This window comes from Ranitomeya variabilis, chromosome 1 (assembly GCF_051348905.1).
Source record: "Ranitomeya variabilis isolate aRanVar5 chromosome 1, aRanVar5.hap1, whole genome shotgun sequence".
NCBI lineage: Eukaryota > Metazoa > Chordata > Amphibia > Anura > Dendrobatidae > Ranitomeya > Ranitomeya variabilis.
The window spans coordinates 334,777,528-334,804,840 of NC_135232.1; the positions used below are offsets into that span (position 1 = coordinate 334,777,528).

Here is a 27,313-nt window from a genome sequence, read left to right on the forward strand (position 1 = left end):
CAGATATTGAGTCAGCCTTTCAGCTACTGCCGGTGCACCCGGAGAGCATTCCTTTATTGGGTTGCTGTTGGAAAGGGGAATTTTATTTAGACAGGTGTTTGCCTATGGGCTGCTCGATTTCTTGTTCGTTGTTCGAGACTTTCAGTACTTTTCTTGAATGGGTTGTTAGAGACGTTTCTGATGTTCCCTCAGTCATTCATTACTTGGATGATTTTTTGTTTGTGGGTCCTCCGGACTCTGCTGTATGTGGAAATTTACTGGCTACCATGGAATGGGTGGCTGGGCATTTCGGTGTCCCTTTGGCGCAGGAAAAAACAGAGGGCCCCTGCATGGATTTAAGTTTTCTCGGGATTCTTATTGATTCAGTAAAAATGGAGTGTAGGTTGCCTGATGACAAGTTGTTGTTGCTTAAGCAGGAGGTGCTTAGAATCAGGAAATTGCGTAAAACGACGTTGAAGGAGTTGCAGTCGTTGCTGGGTCGCCTGAATTTTGCGTGCGTGCCGTACCATGCCTATGGGCAGGATTTTTGCCGTAGATTGTCCAGAGCGACGGCGGGAGTTCGTGCGCCTCATCATTTCATCCGCTTGAGTAGAAAGCATAGGGAAGATTTGCTCGTTTGGCAGCGTTTCTTGGAAAATTATAACGGCAGGGCGTTGATTCAGCAGGAGGATTTGAATGCCTTTGATTGCGAAATTTATACGGACGCAGCGGGAGGAGTTGGTTACGGTGCCTATTGCGGAGGTAAATGGAGTGTCGGGGTGTGGCCGGAAGAGTGGCGGAAAAACGGGCTTACCAAGATTTTGGCATTGTTGGAGTTGTTCCCAATCGTGGTGTCAGTGTTTATTTGTGGCGACAATTTAAGGACCGACGTGTATGCTTTCATTGTGATAACTTGAGCGTGGTGTCAGTAATTAACAGCCTATCTTCTTCTTCCCCCGGTGATTAGGTTGGTCAGGGAGTTGGTGTTGATGTGCTTGGAATTGAATGCTTGGATTTCGGCTGTGCATGTGCCAGATGTTCAAAACTCTATAGCCGATGCTTTGTCTCGTTTGCAGTGGGAACGATTCCGGGAGTTGGCACCAAATTCAGAGGCTACAGGAGCGGGATGTCCTTCGCATCTGTGGCAGATTGTTGCGGACGGGGAGGTTGGTTGATCCAGGCGTCTGTTTCGAGCCGGACATGGTCAGATTATGAAGCGGCATGGGATATGTGGGAAGATTGGTTGGTCCAATGCGGCTCGGTGGAGTCTGACGGTGATAGGACTATGGCGTTGTTGGCATCGATAGGTAAGGCGTCTGAATGGGGATGGTCCGTGTCGAGGTTAAACAAAGTCATTGCGGGTTTGGCTTTCGGTTTTCGGCTGCAAGGCTTGGTTGATGTGACAAAGGATTTTGTGATAAGGCAGGCTTTGAAGGGTTTTTGAAAAGGCAATGTGTCTTTTGATAAGCGTAGGCCCATTTCTTTTGGGATGCTGGAACGGTTGGGTGAGGTCTTGGGTGTTATTTGTAGTTCCCAGTTTGAGGTGTTACTTTTTCGGCTAGCCTTTTCTTTAGCGTTTTTTGGGGCTTTGAGTTTGGGGGAGTTGGTTTCCCCGAACAAAGATAAGGCGGGTGGTCTTTTAGCGGAAGATGTCGATTTTTGGGCGGGAGGTATTGTTTTTTGGATCAGGCGTTCTAAGACTGATCAGCTCGGTAGGGGTAAGCGGGTGGTGCTGGGAAGAGTCGGCGGTAGCGGGATGTGCCCGCAACATTGTTTGGAAGCTTACTGGAGTTTGTGGCCGGTGAGGGCAGGCCCTTTGTTGCAACACCAGAAAGGGGACTTTTTGTCGCGCTTTCAATTTACGGCTATATTAAAAAAAGGCTTGGGATTGCTGGGTGTTAACCCAGAGAATTTTGGGTCGCATTCGTTTTGAATTGGCGCTGCGTCCGAAGCCGATGGTTTGGGCTTGGGCTCGGACGTGATCAAGAGAATAGGCAGATGGAGTTCGACTCGTTATCTGTCTTATGTTAGACATTAAGTCAAGGGTACTGGGGGCGAGTTATGGCCTGGTGTTAATTGTTGTTATGTTTTCCAGGTCGAACCCCCCTCCTGGCCTGGATTGTCAGACATTCATTCGTTCACTGGGGTGCTCTTCGGGCGGATGCTAGGCCGAATGGTAGACAATTAGGTTTTGGCCGAGATGCCGTGGTTATTAGATGGTTGGGTTTTCGGGGTATGTTGTGGGGGAGGTTGTTGTCGGAATTTTCTAACGCCGCTAGTCTGGATTGACCCCCAGACATAGTGGTGGTTCATCTCGGAGGAAATGATTTGGGAACAAGACCAGTGAGGGAATTGATTCGGGATATCCGTTTCGATTTTTTGAGATTGTGGGTATCCTTTCCTGTGTTTTGACGGTTTGGTCAGACATTGTGCCTCATCGGCGGTGGCGGGATGCACGTTCTCATAAAGGGGTTAACAGGGCCAGGGTGAAGCTGATTAGAGCGGTGGCGAGTTTTGTGTCCCGGAACGGGGGTATCGCCGTGAGACATTTTGAACTGGAGTCTGGGATTGGCAATTTTTGGAGGGATGATGGAGTGCATCTCAATGATATAGGTATGGATTTGTGGGCTCTCAGTCTACAGGAAGGAATAGAAAGAGCTATGGCGGTGGTGGGGCACTCACGAGCCTGAGGTGGTCAGGGCTGTTCGTGTGTGGCAGGGGGTGGGGTTCTTAGAGTTGATGATGACGTTTTATGGGGTTGATCTGGCTTTTGTTTACGGGCTCTGGACGGGGAGTTTACCTCGGGAGCTTTGGGGTTTGGTTTGCCCGAAATGGGTTACATGGTGCCCTCGAGCTGGTGGTTACGGCTGAGGGTAAAAAAGTGTTTGGTTTTAAATTTTGTGGTGGCTTTATGCCTATTTTTGAGCCAGATTTTCCTAGCTCCAAGAACCCTCCCCTCAAGGTTTTTTACATAAGCAATGGTATACATGTTGTTATTCATGTAATTGTTTGTTTAATAAAACGGCCGCTGTGGCCAACTTATCCAAAGAAATTCATGTGTTTCGTTTTAATTTTCAGTTGGCAGGCGGAGTAGTAAATGGGGCAGGGTATGGGGTTAGGAGGATTGGGTACGGAGAAGACCCTGTCTTGGCGATACGCGGTCATGTATATGAGTATGTGTGTTTTGTATATTTCATATTTATGTGTATAAGTACACGTGTGTTCGAAATGTATGCATGTATTTGCAATATGTATGAATCTAAATGTGTGTATGTACAGTATGTGTGTTTTGTGTATTGTTTATGTATGTGTGGGTAATGCATATGGATATGTGTATGTTATGTGTCTGCAACTTGTATGTTTGTGTATCTATATATGTGTATAGGTACTGTGTATGTGTGTAATATAGTGCAGTTGGGTATGTGGAGAGTATAGCAGTTTATATCTCAGCACAGGGGGATTAGCTACATGTGTTTTCACATGTGGGCAGATCACACAAAATCTTTGCCCAGGAAAAAAAATCATTTTTATAGCTCTGACTTGACCACATAGTGTATTTGAACAATAGTTGTATAGATAATGGTAGCGTATCTATCTATCTATCTATCTATCTATCTATCTATCTATCTATCTATCTATCCAACCTATTCCTGTCTGTTACCTTCCTCCAGGCACTTTCAGCTCTCTCAGGGTGTCTCTGGTATGCCTGGCAAATGTCGCCAACAGGAAAGGACATGAAGCGTAGGGTTCTATTCCTGCGTGATATCAGAGTTGCATTATGTGAGACACAAATCACAAGTAGAAAAATAAATGTAGGTGACAATGTTCTGTTGCTAACTTACTTCTCAAGAGCTCGAGCTACATCCATAAATCCAGAAGCTGAAACAGCATTCCTGTCCCATAGAACTGACCTGAAAGCAAAGCAATGGTGTAGTAGCAAACACTATATACACAGTGCATGTACAGCAGAAACGTAGAAAGTTCTGATATTGCCGAGCATACTGAAGGCAAATATAGACATTTCGTTATAGCTGAACGAAGTTATTGGTCTAGTAGGAGCAAGCAGGAGGATGGGGATCCTAAGAAGTAGGGAGGCGCCAGACAAAGACCACCGACACCCATCGGACCGGACCGCCCCATAGGAAAAGTTATTTTTCTTCTCTTGCAGGTCAGGTTGGGGGCAGATATACAGCATTATAGAATGCTGTATATCAGCCCTGATAGGTGATGGCCATATCTCTTATCGGTCAAACCTGGTGACAGGTTCACTTAAAAAGACTTTAAATCCAGTCCATAGGAGAGCTCTACTTTATACATATACTGTATCATAAACACAATAAAGAATAATATCGCTAGAACTAAGGAAGGCAGGGATGTGCTGAACCCAGTCATACTGCTTGCAAGCATCTATGTTCTCTTTTGCACACTAGAGATTGTTATTAGTGATGAGCGAATATACTCGTTACTCGAGATTTCCCGAGCACGCTCAGGTGACCTCCGAGTATTTTTTAGTGCTCGATTTAGAGATTTAGTTTTCTTCGCTGCAGCTGAATGATTTACATCTGTTAGCCAGCATAAGTACATGTGGGGGTTGCCTGGTTGCTAGGGAATCCCCACATGTAATCAAGCTGGCTAACAGATGTAAATCATTCAGCTGAGGTGAGGAAAACTAAATCTCAGAGCACTAAAAAATACTCGGAGGTCACCTGAGCGTGCTCGGGAAATCTCGAGTAACGAGTATATTCGCTCATCACTAATTGTTATTATACAGGGGACTATCTCTTTACATCTTTTTCACTATGACCATTATATCGTGTTACCCAAAATGCTATGATGATACCTGCATGCACTGGAATGTTCTATTTATGCATCCCTGCATATTAAGCAGCACTTTGCCTTCTTTACTTTTAAAGACTTGTGTGTCTTATATAGTGGGGAAAATAAGTATTTGATACACTGCCGATTTTGGAAGTTTTACATCCTACAAAGAATGGAGAGGTCTGTAGTTCTGAGAAGGATGAGGAATAAGCCCAGAACTACACGGGAGGACCTGGTCAATAACCTAAACAGAGCTGGGACCACAGTCTCAAACATTACTGTTAGTAATGCACTATGCTGTCATGGATTAAAATCCTGCAGGGCAGGTAAGGTCCCCCTGCTCACACCAGCACATGTCCATGCCCGTTTGAAAATCGCCAATGACCCTCTGGATGATCCGGGGGGAATGGGAGAAGGTCATGTGGTCAGATGAGACCAAAATAGAACTTTTTGGTATCAACTCCACTTGCTGTGTTTGGAGGGAAAAGAATGAGTTCAACCCAAGAACACTGTCCCAACCGTAAAGCATGGTGGGGGAAACATCATACTTTCACTTTGGGGGTGCTTTTCTGTAAAGGAGACAACTTCACTTTATTGAAGTGAGAATGAATGGGGTTATATATTGCTAGATTTTGGCCAACAACCTCCTTCCCTCAGTAAGAGCATTGAAGATAGGTCATGGCAGAGTCTTCCAGCAGGACAATTACCCTAAAGACACAGCTATGGCAACTAAGGAGTGGCTCACTAAGAAGCATTTCAAGGTCAGTCTCCAAGACAGTCTCAAGACCTGAACCCAATAGAAAATCTTTGATGGTTGCTGAAACTCAATGTTTCCCAGTGATAGCCCCAAAACCTGAAAGATCTGGAGAATATCTGTATGGAGGAGTAGGCCAAAATCCCTGCTGCAGTGTGTATAAACTTGGTCAAGAACTACAGGAAACATCTGATCTCTGTAATTGCAAACAAAGGTTTCTGTACCAAATAGTAAGTTCTGGTTTTCTATTGTATCAAATACTTATTTCATGCAATAAATGCAAATTAATTATATAATAATCATACAATGTGATTTTCTGGATTTTTTTTTTAGATTCTGTATCTCACAGTTTAAGTGTACCTACGATTAAAATTACAGACCTCTCCATTCTTTGTAGCTGGGAAAACTTGCAAAATTGGCAGTGTATCAAATACTTATTCCCAAACCCCTGTAATTTGAAATAAAATAATTTGGGCTAAATATACCATTTGTTTATGCCCAGCATGGTTGTTAATGGTATAAAGTATTCCAAAAGATGCAATTTTTCCTTTTTTGTTTCATGTAGGGTTTCTTATGTTTTTTTATGCATACTTCAACCATGGTATTATAGTTTTGTTTCTTTATATTGCAGAGTATCCCAGACAATGTAACAGTAATACAAGTAGGATCTCTGTACACTCACCGCAATGTACTATTTATCTGCAGGGTTTTTCCTAGCATCTTGGCACCAATGTCAGACATCCCATTACCGCTGATATCCAGCTCCTGAAGAGATGTGTTACTCCCCAGAGCATTCAAAACAATACATGTGCGGGACTTCAAGCGAGAGTCTGCCAGAGACAAAGACTGGAGGCACTGGGAGAAACAGAGAGGACATGTCAGGATGTAAATAATCCCTTATATTCTATATTGTTCTGTTTTAATGCCTTGTGTGTTGAAATCAGGATTGACATCTTTGTAATATTTCAGAGCACAGAGGTGCATTCATCACAAAAGATTACAAATATATGGCTATGTTTTATACTATTTTTTATACTATTTTAACCATTGTCTTCTGTAATCTTTACATACTTTATTATCAATTTAGTCTATTTAAAGTGATTGTCTCCTTGTCATGAATGTGCCACACCCTGATGGGACTGTTGTGCATCTGGGATTAGAAGATCACAGCAGTTAGATGATCACTCACTAACCTCTTGGTATCTACACGGCCATTCATGAGTTAAACAGGTTTATGTTTTTTTGTGGAGTGGAAAGGGTTGTGAATTCCTTGTTTTAACTCTGCTGAGTTTTTCATTTACTCCAGTGTCATCTGTGCTTATTGGGAGTTGGGACTACTCCTCTTTCATTATTTAAACCCTGTCCTAGCTTCTATCCTGTGCCAGCTATAAAGCTTCTATCCTGTGCCTTACTTCTCTGGAGCTGGTGTTCCTGGAGAAGCTGTTGTGTTCCTTTTGATACCTGTGGAGTTACATTTGTTTATGGGTTTTTTCCGTTTGTCTCTTTGCTTGTGTTGTCTTATCATAGTAGTAAGACTGGTGTCTTGCTTCACACTATCCAGGTCTAGACCTGGGCTTAGGCACATGATGGCGTACGGGGGGAAAGGACCCATCTAGGGTGATAGAGAGTGCAGGTTTCAGCATTAGGTGAGTGTTTAGGGGTTACCATCTCCCCCCATTCCGTATTGTCAGGGCTCCCCTTTTGATGTGTCCTCACCTCTCCCTTTGCGTCGCACACCGGGCATCTCTCTGTCCTGGTGTGACACTCCTAAAGTTATTGTTAACAGCCCATGGTGGGGTAATAAATCTAAATAACTATACTCATCTTCTGAATTGTAGCACCTCCTCTGCACTTGGTACTGTGGGTCCCCTAATGATCTCCTGGCATCAACATCATGTGACGTCTACAACCAATCAGCAGCCACTGATCTTCTGCAGTTTCCACATTCTGCCGACGTGGCTTCTTCTGTTTAAATGAAATATGAAGGCTGTAGCCATCTGAGGAAGCTGATTGACTGCAGTGGTTACATGACTTTCTCCAGAAAACGGGGAGACTGGTAGAGGACACTTTTCATTTTAAGAGCATAGTGGGCCCATCTTAAAGCACAGAAATAATGTGGCAGAGAAATCCTTTCATAAATATATATTACACAAATCTACCTGTCTTTTTTTCTGTTAATGATAGTGCTGCCATTCAGTGAAGCATGGTAGGGGTCAGGAAAATGGTGAGGAAGTGAAACACAAAATTGCACAACTTCTTATTATACATTGATTTATTTTCCTCCAAAAATGATAATTATTCCAGTTGTTAGCTATTTAGATATAATATGATACAGGGGTAAATTCTGCTGCAAATGGTACTGTGAGAATGACTCAGTAAATATGGAGAGCTGCTTTCTCCACAGGGGCAGGATTTACAAGCTGCAGTAATGATTTACATGCTTTACAGGCAGTGGAATATTTCTAATCTCACCCTGGGAGATGGCGGGCACACTGGAAGGAAAAGCATGAGAATCTCTTAATCTGGAATTACATCTGTCACCATTCCGATCACAGACTTCACATCAAAAAGGCGATGAATCACAGACCACAGTTTTAGTTGAGGATCTCGGCAGGAGACTTATTACCTGATCCTCCGAGTCTCAATGATACTAGTGCATCTGTGATTACTTGACCAAAGAACAGTTCTGTAATCAGACATTTTCTGTGATGTATCATTTTAATTTATGAATATTTATACACTAATATTTTAATCATTAATCCCTCACTTTTATCTCAAGGGGGTATTATGGTTTCAGCAAATAAATGATTTATGTCAGTAAATATTATTAAAACATTAAATTTAAACATAGCATTAAGCATATAAACATTTATTATTATGAAAAAATATACACTGATCAGTCATAACATTAGTATAGCCATAGCCACTAGTATTGTGTAGGTCCCTTTGTGACACCAAAACAGCTGTTTTTCAATGCATGAACTCCATAAGCCCTCTGAATGTGTCCAGCATTAACATTTAAAAATAATCTCGAGCTAAAGTAACTTCTCTGTGGGATTGGACTAGACGGACTAGCCATCGATCTGCATCAGACCTTCACAAAATGCAATCTGTGGGCCATAGGTGACCCTCTGGCTTTTCCTGTATGGCTCATGAAGCATGACAGCCAAAGGGCTGGAAACAGTGGCATCACGCACCACTGACCCACACCCTGCCTGGCGTCTTAATTTTACTGTTATTTGCATCCTCAGGATGCAGATACTAGTGAATACCATTACGGAACAGGGAGCTGTCTTATACCATTGATCATGCGCATCTAAAAGTGCAGTAGGCTCATCATCACTACACCTTGTCCACTGTGCGGAGTTAAGTACACTGCACTGGGAGAGCCAGTATCAATGAATGAAACCAAGAGTTTTAACTTTCTTCTTAATTTTAAAGAATAAATTAAGAAGAAATGTTTTGCATCTCTGGCTGTTCCAGCCCTTAGTCACAGTTTACTATGATTAAAGGCTGGTAATAAATTATTACCTGTTTCTGGACGTTAACTACGACTAAGAGCTGGAACAACCTGAAATGTGAAACATAGTGGTACATGTCTCTGGTGTTTTCATATGTGGCCCATGTATTCTTTTAAATGAAAAAGAAATTCAATGTGTTCCACGTTTCAGGCTGTTCCAGCCCTTAGTCTAGTTAACTAGTTATAGAAGTCTTTATGACTAAGGGTTGGAACAGCTTGAAATGCGTAACATAATTGCACATGTCTTTGGTATTTGAATATATAGCCCATGTATTCTTTTTAAATTAGCAAAAAAAAATAAAAATAAAAATTTGTAGTTTCATTCATTGATGCTGGTTCTCACTACTTTTTCGATTGCTTCACGGACAAAACCTGGCCATCTTCTGCTGCAGATACTTTCTGTATTAATATAAATAATATACAATTAATCAAAATATCCCTGCTTTTGGTTATTGAACAGGAATTCCCATTGCTTAGTTTCTAGGAGGGTGCTTGGCTCATGAGGGTAGGGCCAACAACTGCAACAACTGTATTGTAGCAGCAAATTAGTCCAACTGCAGTTCTTATGACCCAAAGTATCAGCATCATAGAACCAAGGTATACTATTAGTTCAGGCCATTAGACTGTCAGTCTCCCTGATCTCTGAAGTCATAATATAGTTAAAAATACACTCATATTATGTTCACCTGAAACCATCCTTATAACACAGTTGTCATAGCCCTGTCTTGTTACGAGCCACACAAATGTGTGTCCACAAGCAAATAGTCATCTTATATATTACTATTTATTAATTCTTAATAGACTGCTACAAAGGTAAAAAATCTAAAAACCAGCCTAGATTTAAAATAAAGCAACATATCTGTAGCTAGTGTTATGATCACAATTGCAGGTTTAAATAGAATTCAAATTTTCAATTTTGTATTAAAAAAGTTGATATATACAGCGGGGAAAATAAGTATTTGATACACTGCTGATTTTGCAAGTTTCCCCACCTACAAAGAATGGAGAGGTCAGTAATTTTTATTGTAGGTACACTTCAACTGTGAGAGACGGAAAGTAAAAAAAAATCCAGACAAACACATTGTATGATCTTTACATAATTGGTTAGCATTTTATTGTATAAAATAAGTAATTGATACAATAGAAAACCAGAACTTAATATTTGGTACAGAAACCTTTGCAATTACAGAAGTCAGACGTTTCCTGCAGTTTTTGACCAAGTTTGCACACACTGCAGCAGTGATTTTGCCCCACTCCTCCATACAGATCTTCTCCACATCTTTTAGGTTTTAGGGCTGTCACTGGGCAACAGTGGGTTTCAGCTCCCACCAAAAATGTTCTATTGGGTTCAAGTTTGGAGCTGGCTAGGCCACTCCAGGACCTTGAAATGCTTCTTACTTAGCCACTCCTTAGTTGCCCTGGCTGTGTGTTTCGGGTCATTGTCATGCTGGAAGATCCAGCCACAAACCATCTTCAATGCTCTTACTGAAGGAAGGAGGTTGTTGGCCAAGATCTTGCAATACAAGGACTCCATCCTTATTCCCTTCAATACAGAGCAGTTGTCCTGTCTCCTTTGCAGAAAAGTACCCCAAAGTATGATATTTCCCCAAAATTCTTCACTGTTGGGATGGTGTTTTTCGGGGTTGTATTCATCCTTTTTCTTTTTTTTTAATCAGATAAATTTTTATTGATCAATAAGGATGATACATGGAAATTGCATTACTGTAAACAGTAAACATATATAATGTAACTTTTTAGGAAACATTTTATCCACGAACCGAACTCCCACCCTTTAGAGACCTGACAAGAGCCGCCCCAGTCCGCTACATCGTACATATATAAAAGAGAAAAGAAGAGGAAGATAGCATATCAATAACACTCTATGTCCACCTATGTCTATATCCACCTCTCGTGTCTCCCCTTTTCCTCATAGATTGTAAGCTTGTGAGCAGGGCCCTCATTCCTACTGGTATCTGTTTTGAACTGTGATTTCTGTTATGCTGTAATGTCTATTGTCTGTATAAGTCCCCTCTATAAGTTGTAAAGCGCTGCGGAATATGTTGGCGCTATATAAATAAAATTATTATTATTATTATTATTAACACTCCCGAGAGAGCCAGAGGTCCAAGCACAGGAACAAGGCCACTTAAATCAAGCTGACTCAAGCCAAGGATTCCACAACCGGTTGAAGAGGTCCATCTTGTTTCTCTTACAGTAGATACCCTTCTCCAAAGCAACAATATAATCCACTTGCATCATGAAGTCTCTTCTTGTTGGTGGCTCTTCCCTAATCCAGAACCTGGCGATCAGTTTACGCGCAATAAACAGCAATCTAGCAATAACCATTTTATACAAATTGTCAGTTACAATCTCTTCTACGTACCCTAGAACACATACCAAGGGATCTCGCGGTATAGAGCAATTATATGTCAGTCCCACTTTGCTCAGCACCACTATCCAAAAGGAGGACAGCCTGGGACATTGCCACATCATATGGAGGATACCCGCCTCGGACTGCGAGCACCTAGGGCATTCTGAATTGGGTCTCAGACCAGCCTTTAATAACATGTCTGGAGTTTTGTAACCCCTATGGATAACAAATAGTTGTGACAACCTCCCAGGCTCACTCATCGAGATCCTGGGCACGTATTCCAATATTGAATCCCAACGATCATTGTCAATCACCCCCAGGTCCTTTTCCCATTTCGCTCTAGCTCTAATAGGGTGCCCTTCTAAGAAAGAGAATAAAAGGAACTCATATATTCCCGAGATCGCTCCCTTCGTGCCTCCCCCCGTAAGGGTAAAATCCAGCATAAGGTCAACCTGAATCTCCACAGGCCCTCTCCTACACTGTGCCTGAAACGCATGAGAGATGCGGCTATACTGATATGCCTCAGAGTTTGGCAGTAAAAATTCTTCCTGCAGTTCCTCGAACTTCTTAATTTTGCCCCGATGTAGAATTTGTCCCATCCGAGAAATGCCTGCCTCCTTCCATACATGGAATCCTGGCATCTGTCTGAAATCCTGTAGAAAACAGTTATTCCAAATGGGTGAGAACCTAGTAAGTGCCCTCACTCCCCTAATTCCCTTTACTTTGTCCCAGACCTTATGGATAAGCCTAATAGTGCAGAATTTAGAACCTTTCTCCCGGAAATGTCCACCCTCCAGACCCTCACTCAATACTTTCAACCCCATCAGTGTCTTCAGACTACGTGGTGCCCGCTCCCAACCAGACTCCTCGCCCCATCCCCTAAGATGCTGACACTGTGATGCCAAAAAGTATAACCAAGGATTAGGGAGCGCCAACCCACCCTCCGTCTTCAGCCTTTGTAAAATTTCCTGTTTAAATCTGGGGCTTTCCCCCCCCCAGATCAGCTCTCCAAACAAGGATCTGATCCTACGAAATCTATTCTGCGATATCCAGATAGGGGAATTATGTAACACATAAAGAAGTTGCGGCATCACAATCATCTTTATAAGATTTACCCTACCGATTACCGATAAGTGTAGTTTTTTCCACGCCTGGATTTCAGTGCATATTTTCCGCAAAAGTGGTACCAAGTTCAGTTCCTCAAAACTAGTCAAAGGGAGAGCAATCTGGATCCCAAGATATTTGAATTTATCAACCAGCCTCAGCTTTGCAGAAGAATCCCTCATTTCACTATCTCCAAAATCCCCATCTATCAGCATCATATTGGATTTGTCCCAATTGATCCTCAGTCCCAAATAGCTCCCAAATTCCTCAATGATGGCCTCCGCCCTATCCAGGGTCTCCTCAGAATCCTCCAAGAAAAGTAAAATATCATCAGCATATAACGCTATTTTTTCCTCTGAGTCCCCGTACATAAAACCTCTCACCTCCCGGGACCCTCTTATTTTGGCAGCCAGGGGCTCCACCGCCAGGGCAAAAAGTAACGGGGACAAAGGGCAACCCTGTCTAGTTCCCCTAGTCAAAGAAAAAGTCTCAGAGAGAGCGTTATTAACTCTAATTTTTGCCACTGGAGAAGAGTACAACAGCCGCACCCAAGAGATGAATCTAGGTCCAAACCCCAATCGATCCAGCACCGACCACAGGTACCTCCACTCCACGCAATCAAAAGCCTTATGGGCATCTAAAGATACCACAACCCTTTGACAGACATTGTCGGATGGAATTTGCAAATTTAAAAACAACCTTCTCAGATTGAGTGCCGTTGATTTGTTGGGCATAAAGCCTGACTGATCTGGGTGAACCAGTTTGTCAATCACCCGAGTCAACCTATTTGCCAATGCTTTTGCCAAAATTTTAATGTCAGCCGTCAGAAGTGATATTGGTCTATAGGATTCTGGTAGCTGTAAGTCCTTGTCGGCTTTAGGGATGACCACCAAATTAGCCTCTCTCATTGACAAAGGTAGCTCCCCTCTTTCCAACGAACTATTGAACACATCGGCCAATTTGGTCAACAAAGTTTCTTTCAAAATCTTATAGACCTCAGCTGGAATACCATCCGCCCCCGGAGCCTTACCCCCAGCGACGCCCGCTAAAGCAGCCCCCAATTCTTCCTCCCCAATCGGCTCCTCCAACAACTCACATTCCTCTCTGCTCAACCTAGGCAGATCAATTCCCTCCAAGTACCTGGTCATGTCCTCAGACCCCCTCCCCACACTAGAAGTATATAACTTCCCATAGAATTTTCTAAACTTCCAAGATTTGCTCCCCCCTAGTAACCAGAGTTCCATCCTCAGTTTTTATGGAGTAGACATGCGAGGAACCCCTCTGTGCGGAAGCCACTACCGAAAGTAAATGTCCCACCTTTTCCCCTTCTGAATAAAAAGTTTCTTTTTGAAAAGCCCGCAACTTCTCCGCCTTTCTCAAGTATAGCCGATTACATCCTGCTGAGCCATCCTCATACGGCTCTGAGACTCCCTAGTGCTATGGTTACCCAGTGCCACCTCCGCTGCTTTCAGTTCCTCCAAGACAGCTTAATCCTGTACTCTAGTCTTCGTCTTATGTCTTGAGATGTCTCAGAACAAAATTCCCCTTAAATACGCTTTCATAGTATCCCACACTACATGGCGTTCAGCACTACCTTCATTAATCTTAAAAAATTCCTCAATCTCTGCCCCCACCCTTTCCATGTCCAAAAGTTGTAGCCAGGAGGGGTGAATTTTCCAACTCATCCTCTCCGATCCAGCCTGATCCGACAACTTCAGAGAAACCTGAACCGGGCTATGATCTGATAAAATCCTAGGGCTATATTCCACCCTGCTTAGCAATTCGTTCATCCCCTCATTACCCAGGGCGATATCAATTCGTGACATAGAGCCGTAGGTAGTCGAATAGCAGGAGCAAGAGTATATATTAACATTGCGAACCCGCCATAAGTCAATCCACCCTATTTCTCTAAGATAGTTTCCTGTTATGATCTGGTGACCTTGGAGTCGCATGAGAGACTTTCTCAGGAGTAGGTGGTACCTGTACTGACCGCAAACCCTAAACTAACACCACAACTAGAAGTAGCCGTGGGATGTACCTAACACGTCCTAGACATCTCGACACAGCCGGAGGACTAAATACCCCTATAGATGGAAATGGGAATTCTATCTTGCCTCAGAGCAGAACCCCAAAGGATAGGCAGCCCCCCACAAATATTGACTGTGAGTATAAGAGGAAAGACACACGCAGGCAGAAAAACAGGATTTAGCAAAAGAGGCACTTCTAGCTAAATAGAAAAGGATAGGACAGAATTCTAAGCGGTCAGTATTAAAATCCTAAAAACATCCACAGCAGATAATACAAATATTCCACATCTAACTAAAGACATAGAAAGTATATCTGCATCTCCTGAGAATCCAGCATGACTGAAAAATCCAAACAAAGTCTAAGCTGGACAAAGACACAATAAATTGCACTGAATTGCAAGCACACTGCATGTGTGCACAGAGACAAAAAAACCAGACACTTATCTTGGCTGAATTGGCAGCAGGGCATGAGGAGCCAGAGAGAGATGCAATCCCTCCAAGTACAATGGACAACTGGCATGGACTCATGGATCCTGCACACCTAAATACCTAATAGAGCTGCAATCAGCAGAAACACCTGCCCAGATTACAACCCCAAGACAACTGCACTACCACCAACAACCACCGGAGGGAGCCCAAGAGCAGAATTCACAACAGTTTCCAAAAGGAGTATCATTGCCGTCTCTGCGCAGCAAAGCGTGGTTGCTCTTATCCCAGTGGTCATTGGCTATATTGTTTACATCTCCCAGCACCCATCCTCTCAAACTCCAGTATATCCTGAATTTTCCTACCAGAGTATGGCAGAGAGCAGATACCACTGATGCATATCTTAGAAACAAGTACCGGGATAATATACCCTATACATTGGACAATATCGCTATCACAAGGACACTCCGAAACTACCTATCCTACAACAAACAATGGAGTTGTTGGAGGGCTGCTGGAGACACACTACTGGCATATATTCATGGGTAAGATGAGCGGCACACTTCTCCTCTCTATTTCCTTTTGATCAGCTGTATGGCATGATTTTTACATAGAGACTTCAGCACTGATAGGGATTTAGCTGCATATACCCTGGCACTTTATCTTGCACTAAGCACTTTTTTGTAGGACTTAGTGATCCGTTTGTTTATCCCATATTGCGATTTCAGTAGCTTGTGTCCTCTGTACTTGCATCATTTCTGGACCTTGTTTTGTTAGTCTGTATCTACTTTATGATTGTTAATAAAACTATTGTTACAATTTTTTAATATTTTTGTATGGGACTATTTACTTCATTGTTTGTTGTAGGATAGACAGAGTATGGCAGAGGTATATATAGTGAAACAATGCAGATCAAACGATTAAAGATTTTACACACTAAAAGAACATATTGACCATCTGTGTCAATTTTAACCTCAATTTCTTCAAATGGGGTATTCGTATGAATCAAAACTGACACCCCTCTTGCATAATTAGAGAACGTCGAGTGATACACCTTGCGTACCCATCGCTTCTGTAACATATCAACTTTTTCCGTCACTAAATGGGTTTCTTGCAGGCATATCACCGAGGGCCTCTGTTTCAGTAGGTACTGAAATATTGCCGCATGCTTAGTAGCGTCCGCCAACCCCCTGACATTCCAACTTATAATATTAACATCCCCTCCCATATCCCTAAAGAAACATAGTAAGTGAGTGACGTCTCCCCCAGATCTCTGCCACCGCAAAATGGTTGGTGAGGTCTACACCGCCCACCGAGTTTTTAAGCCATGCCTCAATGTAGTCAGTGGGATTATTCCCCTCCACCTTCTCCGGCACCCCAATTATTCTTAAATTGTTCCTTCGGGAACGGTTTTCCAGGTCATCTGTTTTAAATTCCAATTCTGCAATACGTTGAATATATTTCTTTTCTCTTTTTAGCAGTTCGTTTGTCTGATCCTCCACACTGTCCACACGTTCCTCCACCACCTCCACTCTTTTTTCCACCTTACGCATAGCAGAGTTAAGGGACTTCATTTCAACTTTTAAGTCATCCACCCTTATGTTCAGCGCAGCCAGGGCAGATTTGCAGTATGTAACAACAGAAAAAATGTCCTGCAATGTTGGTTCCCCCATATTTGCTTGCTCCACACCATCAAAATCATTAGACTGCACCGGGCTAGCAGCAGGTGTCATATTGCCAGCACTGTGCACCTCCTGCATCCTTCCTGGGGAACGCTGCTCCTCCACCTCACTGAGATTGTCCTCCCCTCCTCTGCGGGATCTCCTCTCCAGGCCCCTCAGCATCCAGCAGCAGGGCACCCCCCTCCTCAGTGCGGGCGAACCGCTCCAGCCTGGCTATTACCTCCAGCCTCCGGCGGTATGAAGCGCTGGCCCTGGCTGCGTCCTCCTCTGCCACGGCGCCATCTTGGATTTTCGTGCCTGCCGCAGGCGCCGACTGTTTACGGCGTGGCATCGCCGCTCCTCACCGCTCACTATCCCCGGTGCTCTCCTCCGTTCGCTGGGGTCCTGCAGTGCTGCACTGCCCGGTTTTGGCGTTCGGCGGCGCCTTAAAGGGTAAGTTTTAAGAGCGGTGCGGGGAGAGAGACCCGACACACGTCCGCTCACATAGCTCGCTAGGCCACGCCCCCATTCATCCTTTTTCTTCATCCAAACACGGCGAGTGGAGTTGATACCAAAACGTTTTATTTTGGTCTCATTTTATCACATCATCTTCTCCCATACCTTCTCTGGATCATCCAGATGGTCAATGGTGAACTTCAAACTGGCTTGGACATGTGCTGGGGTGAGCAGGGGGACCTTTAGTGCCCTACAGGATTTTAATCCATGACGGCATAGTGCTTTATTAACGGTAATGTTTGAGACTGTGGTCCCAGCTCTCTTCAGGTCATTGACCAGGACCTCCTGTGTATTTATGGACTTATTCATGACCTTTCTCAAAATCATTCTTAACCCCAAGGCGAGATCTTGCATGGAGCCCTAGACCGAGCGAGACTGACATCTTATGTTTCTTCCATTATCTAATAATTGTGCTAACAGTTGTTGCCTTCTCACCAAGCTGTTTGCCTATTGTCCTGTAGCCCATCCCAGCCTTGTGCAGGTCTATAATATTGTCCCTGGTATCGTTAAAAAGCTCTTTGGTCTTAGCCATGGTGGAAAGGTTGGAGTGTCATTGAGTGTGTGGACAGGTGTCTTTTATACAGGTGACGAGTTAAAACAGGTTCAATTTATACAGGTAATGAGTGCAGAGTAGATGGGATTGTTAAAGAAAAACTAACAGGTCTGTGAGAGCCAGAATTCTTGGTGATCAAATACTTATTTCATGCAATAAAATGCAATTTACTTATTTTAAATCATAGAATGTGATTTTCTGGTTTTAATTTTTATATTCGCCTCTCACAGTTGAAGTGTGCCTACAATAAATATTACAGATCTCTCCATTCTTTGTAGGTGGGAAAAGTTGCAGAATTGGCAGTGTATCAAATACTTATTTTCCCCACTGTATCCAAGATTATAAAATTGTGCAAATAGTCAACACGAAGTGACAGATTTTAAAACATGGTGAAGTCCCATAGAATTGGGACCATGCTATTAATGTATCTATTGTACAGCCTTTCACTTGGGTCAGGTATATCAGTGGTACTCACACAGTCTTCATCCTGAAGAACATTCACAATTCTTTGAAGAACATCCTCTAGGACCCTATGTGCAAGGTTACAGAAGAAACAGGCTTTCATTAATAACTGCAGTGGTTACTGGTCCAAGTGCAGGGAATACAGAAACATTAACACTTTCACTTTGTGAATACCTTAGAGACAAGATCCCATATGGCAACTATCTTATATTTTAATGCTTCTTTCTTTTCACCAACTCTTGCATTCTAACATGTTGTTTTGTAGATTTGTTAACAGGTACAATTGACAACCACAATGTCCTGCCTTTGCACTGTCAGGGCAATCATTGGGATGATGGTACAAAACCAGTCTTCTAGATTTTTTCCACACAATATCAATTTTATCTCCTCTTAAACTTAGACCATAAAAAAGTTTGGGAGAGCTTAGACTGCATTGCCTTTGAAAAGTAGGAGGAGGCAGTAGAAACTTGCTATTATAGCACTAAATAAGTTTAATGGTTGCCCATAAGATAAAGTAGACCAAGCCAGTCTCTTCTTTCAAGTCCTGTGGTTCCACACCGGAAATGGCTGCAAATGACCGTGAATTATTGGCAGAGGCGGGTCACTAGTGCAACCAGTGATTGGCTGAAATGAGATTTCCCATGGTTTCCTGTCTATTAAGACTGAACCAGAAAGTAGAGACCGGCAAGGATTGGGGAAGTGTAAGATCGGGAGTCAGGGGAAAAGGGTGGTAAGTGAGGGTGTCTATTGCTTCTTTTTTTAATACCCTTTTTTAATAATTAAAATAAGCTCCGATATTCTCCGAGCAACTCCTTTAAACATGAGCACACTAATGTCATCTTGGATTTTGTTTCCTTATTTTACATTTCACTAACTCATTGAGAATTGGAAGGTATAAATTGTGTCAAAATGTTTCAGGAGCGTGTTAAAACCACTGCAGACTGTCAACTACACTTACTAACTATGTGACTGCTAGGTTTGTGTTTTACGGTAGTTTGTTTCAATCATTTCCAGGTGTACACTTTACCTAGTATTCAGCATACCTGACAATAATAGTGGAAACCCCAGGTGTCATAGTCATCACTGTATAATAAATTCTCACCGTGACTTAACTGAGAAGTTTCTGCCAAGCGAAAGGTGTTTAAGATGTCTACTTCTGCCCAGAGCAGGGACAAGGGAGAGTAAATGAGAGTCTAATCCTAATGGAACACAAGAAACAAATCAATGGTACAGACCTATGAATAAGCAGGCAGTTAGAGGGAATGTATGGCCTATATTTTATTACTAATTAAAAGCAAATACTGAAACAATATTCATTGCTCATCTGTTTTCATTTTGTTATCTTTATTTTCTGCACTTGGTCATGGGGGTGGCAATCTTGCCAGAGCTGCTCTTCTACTCTGATAAAGAGGTTATACACTTCTCGGACAACTCTTTCTCGTATACTTACATCCGGTGCTAATCACTGCTTCACTCTCACTTCCTTCATATGTAAGTGACATCCAGAAGAGGTCAGAGAGCAGCAACAGCACTATTTTCTTCCGGGTGTCAGTTTTGTCTGAAGGAAGTGAAGAGGCTGCTAATTGGCGGCAGGGCCCACATGACATATCAAAGTCACCCAAGCCTCGGGAGAGCCAGAGCTGCCATCACCGGAACCGCAAAAGAAGCAGATGTAAGTATAGACTATTGTTATTCTAATAGGGGAAATATAGCAATTGAGAAAGGGTTGTACGAGTAATGGACAACACCTTTAACTGCAATCAGAGTCATGCTTTACAGCAACTACATGGAACAGAGGTCACTGTGCAGGGAGGGGAAGAAAGTGAACTGCCCCCATCTCTGACTGCGAATGGAAAGATCAAGTATATGATCCATATAGGCTACCCATGCAGCTTCTTTAGCAATGACCTTTTGTGGCTTACCCACCTTGTTCAGTGTGTCAATGACTGCCTTCTGGACATCTATCAAGTCAGCAGTCTTCCCCATGATTGTGGAGCCTACTGAAACCGACCTTTTTAAACGCTTTGCAGGTGTTTTTTTGTTAATTATTCTAATTTACTGAGATAATGACTTTTGGGTTTTCATTGGCCGTAAGCCATAATCATCAACATTAACAAAAATAAACACTTGAACTAGATCACTCTGTTTGTAATGACTCTATATAATATATGAGTTTCACGTCTTGTATTGAGGAACTGAAATAAATTAACTTTTTGATGATATTCTAATTTTTTGACGTATATATATATGTATATATATATATATATATATATATATGTCTATTAAAATTACAGAATAGGAAATGGCACTCTAAAATGAGGCTTAGCATTTGGAGTTAAAATTTTTAAAAATGACATCAGACCATATTTTCTCACCATTATCAGATATATTCAGACTCCCAACACTGCTGACTGGAGGGAAAAGTTCCTGTAATATCTGTGCACCTGCAGACCGCAGCTAGAAAAATAGCATAAAAGTAACACATTTCTTGAAAATGAAAGAATAACGTATAATTTAGTTAATTCTGCCTTCAGCTATACTAGCTTTTGAAAAATCTGGGAGTCCTGAATCGAAAATTTGCTAAATAACTAAACATTAACTATTGAAGAGTCCGGACAACAACCAAAAACGCATGTGGCAGCTTCACAAATCTCCTTAATTTACTAGAGCTTCACAAATGGCATACAGAATCAATGACAATTATTTTTCTACACAGAAAACTATGAAATGTAGTGTAAACTCTCTAGTTTAGGGCCAGTGAAACATACTCAATGTATAATGTTCTCCACTTTAAAAAATGTCTGTCGATTGCTGATTATTTTATATTTTGTACATTTTTTTCTAGCTATATACAGTACATGTAACTGGAGTGGCTAGCTATAGAGACCCCTGATGGGTCTGGCATGGTCAACAATCTTTGTTAGGGTTTAGTATTTGCAGCAGAAGATTTTTCTGCTGTAGAAACCAAAGTATTGGAAAAACACACATTTTTGCGGCATTTTTGTGTGCCTTTTTGCTGCGTTTTTTTTACTTAGGTTTTTTGCCATTCATTTGGAGCTTTGAAGGTCCAAATCTGCACTGAAAAAATAAGCAGCATGCGCATCAGATTTCAGAAATCTCATTCACTTTGCTGGTACTGTCAACCGCTAGGTTTCTTCCGCAGCAAAAACGGGGGAAAAAAGTGTGGCAAAAACGCAACTAGAACTTTTTGAATAACACTTTGGTATTGTTTCAATATCTGACACACTTGCACTTACTTCACAGCTGCTTAAGTCAATGTGAACATCCTGCAGGTGAGTATTGGAACACAGCCCCTGAAGCATGGCTCTGCATAAAGAAAACAAGCATGGCAGATGAATTGCCAAAAAAATCTTATATTATTATGTCGTTTTTCAATATTAAGTCAATCTTTTATATGGGTAGTTCTTTAAAAAAAAAAAACTATTTTACTCCTCGGTAGAAGCCAGTATTGTTGGCGAAACCTTGGGTAGTGCAAAGTGATCAGTGTTGTCACGAGGTGGCTGCATTTTTTTTTACCATCTGCACTTTTTAACACATCTCTTGTATTATTAATAAACATTTTTTGCTTGGTATCTGGTGGTTCTGCACAAGTAATATCTTTCAAATTCACATGGAGCTGTAGATATCATATCATCGGAGACTTTTGGAACTTTGCTACCAAGTAAAACTGATCATATACTGTACTGTACATTACGGTCAGAGTAAATTTCAGAGATAGTTGTAGGAACGTTTGGTAAAAATTGAAATTGATCTAGACCAAATTTTTATTTTTCAGATGTGATTAGTCTTTTCTTCTATTAGATCTCATCTAATGCAGTAGTGGGTTCACAAAACAGAAAGACTTAATTTCTTACCTTAAAAGTTCTGGGGGCACTTTGGTTCCACTTAATGATATATGGGACAGTGACAATGAGCTGCCAAAAAATTTCTCCACAGATGGCAATGTCTCTGGTGTTCTTCTGTTAGAAAGGAAATATAGTTGAGATAAACCACATCACACTCTTTGTGTAAAGTATCATAGTCTAATTTATTGCTAATAATAGTCTAGGAGATACTGAGAAATGTAGTAGACGCTCACCGATGCGAGAGAGAATTCTTAGAGAGATCGAGATGTGATAGACAGGAGCAACAACCAAGAGCTAATGCACCAAAGATCTGAAGAAAAGGAATATTCTCAAGTTATTTAAACTTGTTTAGTATATTCATTCCTCTACAATTATTAATTGATAGTTCTCAGCCAACTCTCGCCAAACAGTTGCTCTACACAACCCCAGCCACATCATGCACCACTAATATCCCTAACACTACTCCCACACTTGGCTTATTTCCATCCTTTATATACTGGCTTCGTTCTCTTACAGTGTCCACAGCACAGTCTGTTCCTGAGAGATCCAAATAAACCAACGAATTTGGATGAGACAAGAAAGTGTAAAGTGCCTAGAAAACAGAGATTTAGTGGTTATTAAGCAATGAGACACAGGGAAATTAGATGTTTAATGTGTTATCTGAGCAATAAGTGGAAGGATATATATATATATATATATATATATATATATATATATATATATATATATATATACACATATATATATATATACAGCAATGTAAATATTTAAGATAGGAAATCATGCAGGGAAAAAGAAAAATAGCAAAGACACTGTAGAAGATATCAAATGTGATAAGATGTAAGAAAAGGTAATGTGATGCATGTAGTAGAGTATGACAGGCCAATACTTATATTTACCTGCAGCCATAGTGGTAAGTACTGTTGTAAAAATCCACAGAAGTCTAAGGGCTCATGCACATTTCTTGTACAAGTGCTATCTTTGGTTTTCAGGGATAGCACTCTTACCTAATACTGTGGGAGGGGGCACATGTTCGAATTTTCCTCCGACCGAGTGGTCCGCAGAAAACAAATCAGAGGCATGACTGATATTTATCTAAGTGTCGGATCAGAATCGGCAATGCAAGTTATGGGTCTGTGAAATATATCGGACCGCACTCGGATAACATCCTAGTATAGTGTGATTTTTAGAATCAGACAGAATGGAGAAGGTGGAAAAACATTTTTTACTCCCCACGCCCGAGAAAAACTGATACCACTCTGATCAAACTCTGATTAGAATAACTGGACCATTTTTCTCGGATGTGGAGAAATCGGTCTTCTCTACCTATCCTTATTGTAAGTGCAGCTGCAGGGAGAAAATGAAGTTATATTCTCCATGTAGCCGCTTACAATCCAGATGGCATTGATGCTGTAATCAGTCCTTGCCTAACTGCTTGTTCTGCACACACGCTGCAGAGCGGTGGATGTGATTACACCACGCTCACTGTCTAGTGAGTGCTGACTGTTCACTGCCACTGATCCACCCTGATGACTGGAAGATAGTGGCTGCAGGGGCATAGAACTCAATTTTCTATTTACAGCCACACTTCCAATTAGACAGCTGCAGATGATAAAAAGGTGCTTCGCTACAGATTACCAGAATGGCTGCAGGTCAACACTGTTTCTGTTTTTTTTCTCATTAATGTGTATGTAATGGTAGATGTTAAAATGTAACTTCAATATCCACTGTCTATCTACACTAGAATTGGCAGCGTCATCAGCTAAAAAACTGGGACCAATCACAAGTGGTAGAAAATTAGTTTAATTACAATCTAAATTATCTAAAACATTGCTTCATTTAGTGTTTGATTTTAATGACTGCAACATGTAGAGCCATATGTCCAATAGCAGTACTGTGCATAGTCTGTTCTCTCCTTACAGACTGTGCCTAATAGCTGGCCATATTCTACTTGCTCCTAATTCCATCTAACTAGCTTACCCTATTTTTTTCCCTTTCTTCTCATTCATTTTCTTTTTATTATCTTATTTTTACTATCTTTAAAGAGAAAATGTCACCACCCATCACAGTTATTTTTGTTAGCAAATATTGTATTCCCTATTAAATAATTTAGGAGCCATTTATTCCAAGATTGGCTTTGTACTGTTCCTCTAGTATTCCTTCTAGAAATGCATGAATAAAATGACAATTGGATGCTAACATTCCCCTTGTCAAAAGGTTCTGTCCATCCATAGCACTGATCAAGATAGTGCTAGGTTGTCTAGGGACATGCCCCTATCTGGTAGCACTCAGCTGTCAATGTATTCATCCATTTTTAATAGGTGGAATAACAGAAGAATGCCACAACACAAAGTCCTCAGAAACTATGCTCCAGAATTATTTCATCGGTAATACAGTCGCTCACTAAAACACATCTTAGGATAGCTGACAGGTTCCTTTGAAGGGTTGTGTGTACTATAGTGGTAGACCATGCTGTTATGAGGTCCCCAGAGAGATGGTACTAAGTGGTCCCACCTGCTATTGAGTGGCAAGAACCATTGCAGGATTTTAGTCATCTAACAAAAGAATGCAGAATTGTCCCACAGAACATGCAAAAGACATCGCGGAGAAAAAGAATCAGAGCTTTCAGTCCTAGATGTCACTTTCCACAAGGTGATACATTACCCCTTAAAGGTACCGTCACACTAAGCGACTTTGCAGCGATAACGACGACGATCCGTGACGTTGCAGCGTCCTGGATAGCGATCTCGTTGTGTTTGACACGCAGCAGCAATCTGGATCCCGCTGTGATATCGCTGGTCGGAGCTAGAAGTCCAGAACTTTATTTCGTCGCTGATCACCCGCTGTCATCGCTGGATCGGCGTGTGTGACGCCGATCCAGCAATGTGTTCACTTGTAACCAGGGTAAATATCGGGTTACTAAGCGCAGGGCCGCGCTTAGTAACCCGATATTTACCCTGGTTACCATTGTAAAAGTTAAAAAAAAAACAGTACATACTCACATTCTGATGTCTGTCACGTCCCCCGGCGTCCACAGGGTTACGCGCTGCTGCTCAGAGCTTCCTGCACTGACTGTGTCAGCGCCGGCCGTAAAGCAGAGCATAGCGGTGATGTCACCGCTGTGCTCTGCTTTACTGCCGGCGCTGACACATTCAGTGCAGGAAGCTCTGAGCAGCAGCGCGTAACCCAGTGGACGCCGGGGGACGTGACAGACATCAGAATGTGAGTATGTACTGTTTTTTTTTTTTACTTTTACAATGGTAACCAGGGTAAATATCAGGTTACTAAGCGCGGCCCTGCACTTAGTAACCTGATGTTTACCCTGGTTATCCGGGTGCTGCAGGGGGACTTCGGCATCGTTGAAGACAGTTTCAATGATGCCGAAGTCGTTCCCCTGATCGTTGGTCACTGGAGAGAGCTGTCTGTGTGACAGCTCCCCAGCGACCTCACAACGACTTACCAACGATCACGGCCAGGTCGTATCGCTGGTCGTGATCGTTGGTAAGTCGTTTAGTGTAACGGTACCTTTAGTCCCAGTCTTAAACCTCTCACCTAGTCAAATCAGTTCTCATACTTTGCACTGATGAGGGGCAACACCCTGAAACACAGTGTCTGCAAATTGAGATTCTGGTTTGGCTTTTATCCTAAGTCATGTGGCATGGCTCATTAAAGGGTGGATATTGACTGTTAGGATTGCTACTTCCAATAGGTGGCACTAGAGTTCTAGTCCTCTTCCTATCTGAAGAGACAATTTGTATATTTTATTTCCCAGAGGAGTATGCATGGTGTGCAAGTCTCCTCACTCTGACCTGGTATGTCACTCTGCACAAGAGGAACTTTACCCCATAGATCCCGGTCCTAGATGACAAAATCTGGCACCATGTAGCCCACTTTGATTTGGTACTGTTGGGCCCCCACTTGTCTATGTTTGCAACTGACTGTTCTTCACTTAAACCCATTTCTCCTGCCATCCTAGACAGTGCGCTCTTTATTAATCTTGATTTAGCTGATGACATTTTTTGTTACAGTTTATTAATATGGCCACGTTTGTCCAATGTAGATTTTGAGTTATATCAAAGACATTGTACAAATTGCATTTACCCCTTCCCGACTACGGAACATGTTTGATTAAAGTGTGGTTCTGGTGATCAACGATGGACGTTACACTAAGTCACGTGTCTTCCCATCTGCTTCTGAGTGTTCAGTACACATGCATTTTTAATGATGGTTTTCAGGATCACTTTTCATACTGTTATATGCCTATTATTTGCTAATTTACAGGATACAAGATACCTTAATTTTTCCATCCATGATGCCAGGTTCATACTCTTTATGTCTCCTATTCTTACATTTATTGATACAGCTATGTCAGTGTCATATGGGCCATATGTTGGGCTCACATTAATCACAATCAAAAGCTTATTTTATGCTGATTTTTTTAGTAAAATCCGCTTCTAGATCCTCAATAAAACCTGTGCGTATACCGTAATGATGAAGACGTCATTCGTGCACTTGGCTGTCTACAACGGAGCATATAGGGTTTGTCCTTGCTGCCTAAAGTTTCACACTTCTCATAAGCTATAGTGGAGCGAGCCACAGACATGGAAGGCCTCCTGTCTAATTCACAGACTCTTTTCTGGAGTGCCAAATGGGTTAAGAGACCCCATTCTTTTGATGTATGAGGCATCCATAGATGTCTACACAGTGCATGCACCATTAGTCCCTGCTCCTCAGCTGCTTCCAACTACTCTTTGTTGTAAGCTGCTGGCATTGTGGGCTGCATATGGCCCCCGGACCACATATTGCGCACCCCTGGTCTACAACAAGTGGTCTAAGTACTAACGTTAATGGAAAGATTACTGCATGTGTGAGTGAGATCAGCCCTACTGATCTGACCCTTACGAGATGTCTAAGAGTGGATATGATATACTGTATATGTACCTTAAAGAAAAGCAAGTACAGTAGAGAAGAAACAATAAGTGAAAATATTAATGAAAATGCTAAAGGAACAAATGAGCAAACGAGATCGTTGTATTGGATGGAAATGTGATGTGTCCAGATTTTATAGTGTGATACAGTGCGTAACAAATAGTCAGAAGTGGGCTGGAAAAAAATGAAGGGATGTGCATGAAAAAGGCACACAAATTGTAGGGAATGGCCTGCATGCAGATAACATGTAGAGACAGTGAAGAATTACACTACAAATCACAGATTAAGTGAGGGTTATAAATGCATGCTGAAATCTGGGTGGTGTGG

The 27,313-nt window shown here is 42.0% G+C and overlaps 1 protein-coding gene across 6 annotated transcripts in view; it reads right to left on the reverse strand.

Moving 5' to 3' along the window:
- The window catches only part of CARMIL3 (capping protein regulator and myosin 1 linker 3), a 130,528-nt gene that overhangs the window by 24,879 nt on the left and 78,336 nt on the right, over positions 1 to 27,313 (reverse strand). For all 6 annotated transcript variants that reach the window (XR_013224181.1, XM_077299197.1, XM_077299213.1 and 3 more), the window contains exons 14-23: positions 22,572 to 22,649; positions 22,291 to 22,367; positions 22,067 to 22,171; positions 21,449 to 21,518; positions 20,567 to 20,648; positions 19,294 to 19,390; positions 18,205 to 18,259; positions 6,234 to 6,406; positions 3,822 to 3,890; positions 3,641 to 3,734 (exon numbers count right to left, since the gene is read on the reverse strand). Coding sequence is in view for 5 of the 6 variants with exons in the window: in XM_077299197.1 (XP_077155312.1) it covers positions 3,641 to 3,734; positions 3,822 to 3,890; positions 6,234 to 6,406; positions 18,205 to 18,259; positions 19,294 to 19,390; positions 20,567 to 20,648; positions 21,449 to 21,518; positions 22,067 to 22,171; positions 22,291 to 22,367; positions 22,572 to 22,649 (900 nt within the window). In the remaining variant the exon portion in view is untranslated. The remainder of the gene's footprint in view (positions 1 to 3,640; positions 3,735 to 3,821; positions 3,891 to 6,233; positions 6,407 to 18,204; positions 18,260 to 19,293; positions 19,391 to 20,566; positions 20,649 to 21,448; positions 21,519 to 22,066; positions 22,172 to 22,290; positions 22,368 to 22,571; positions 22,650 to 27,313) is intronic.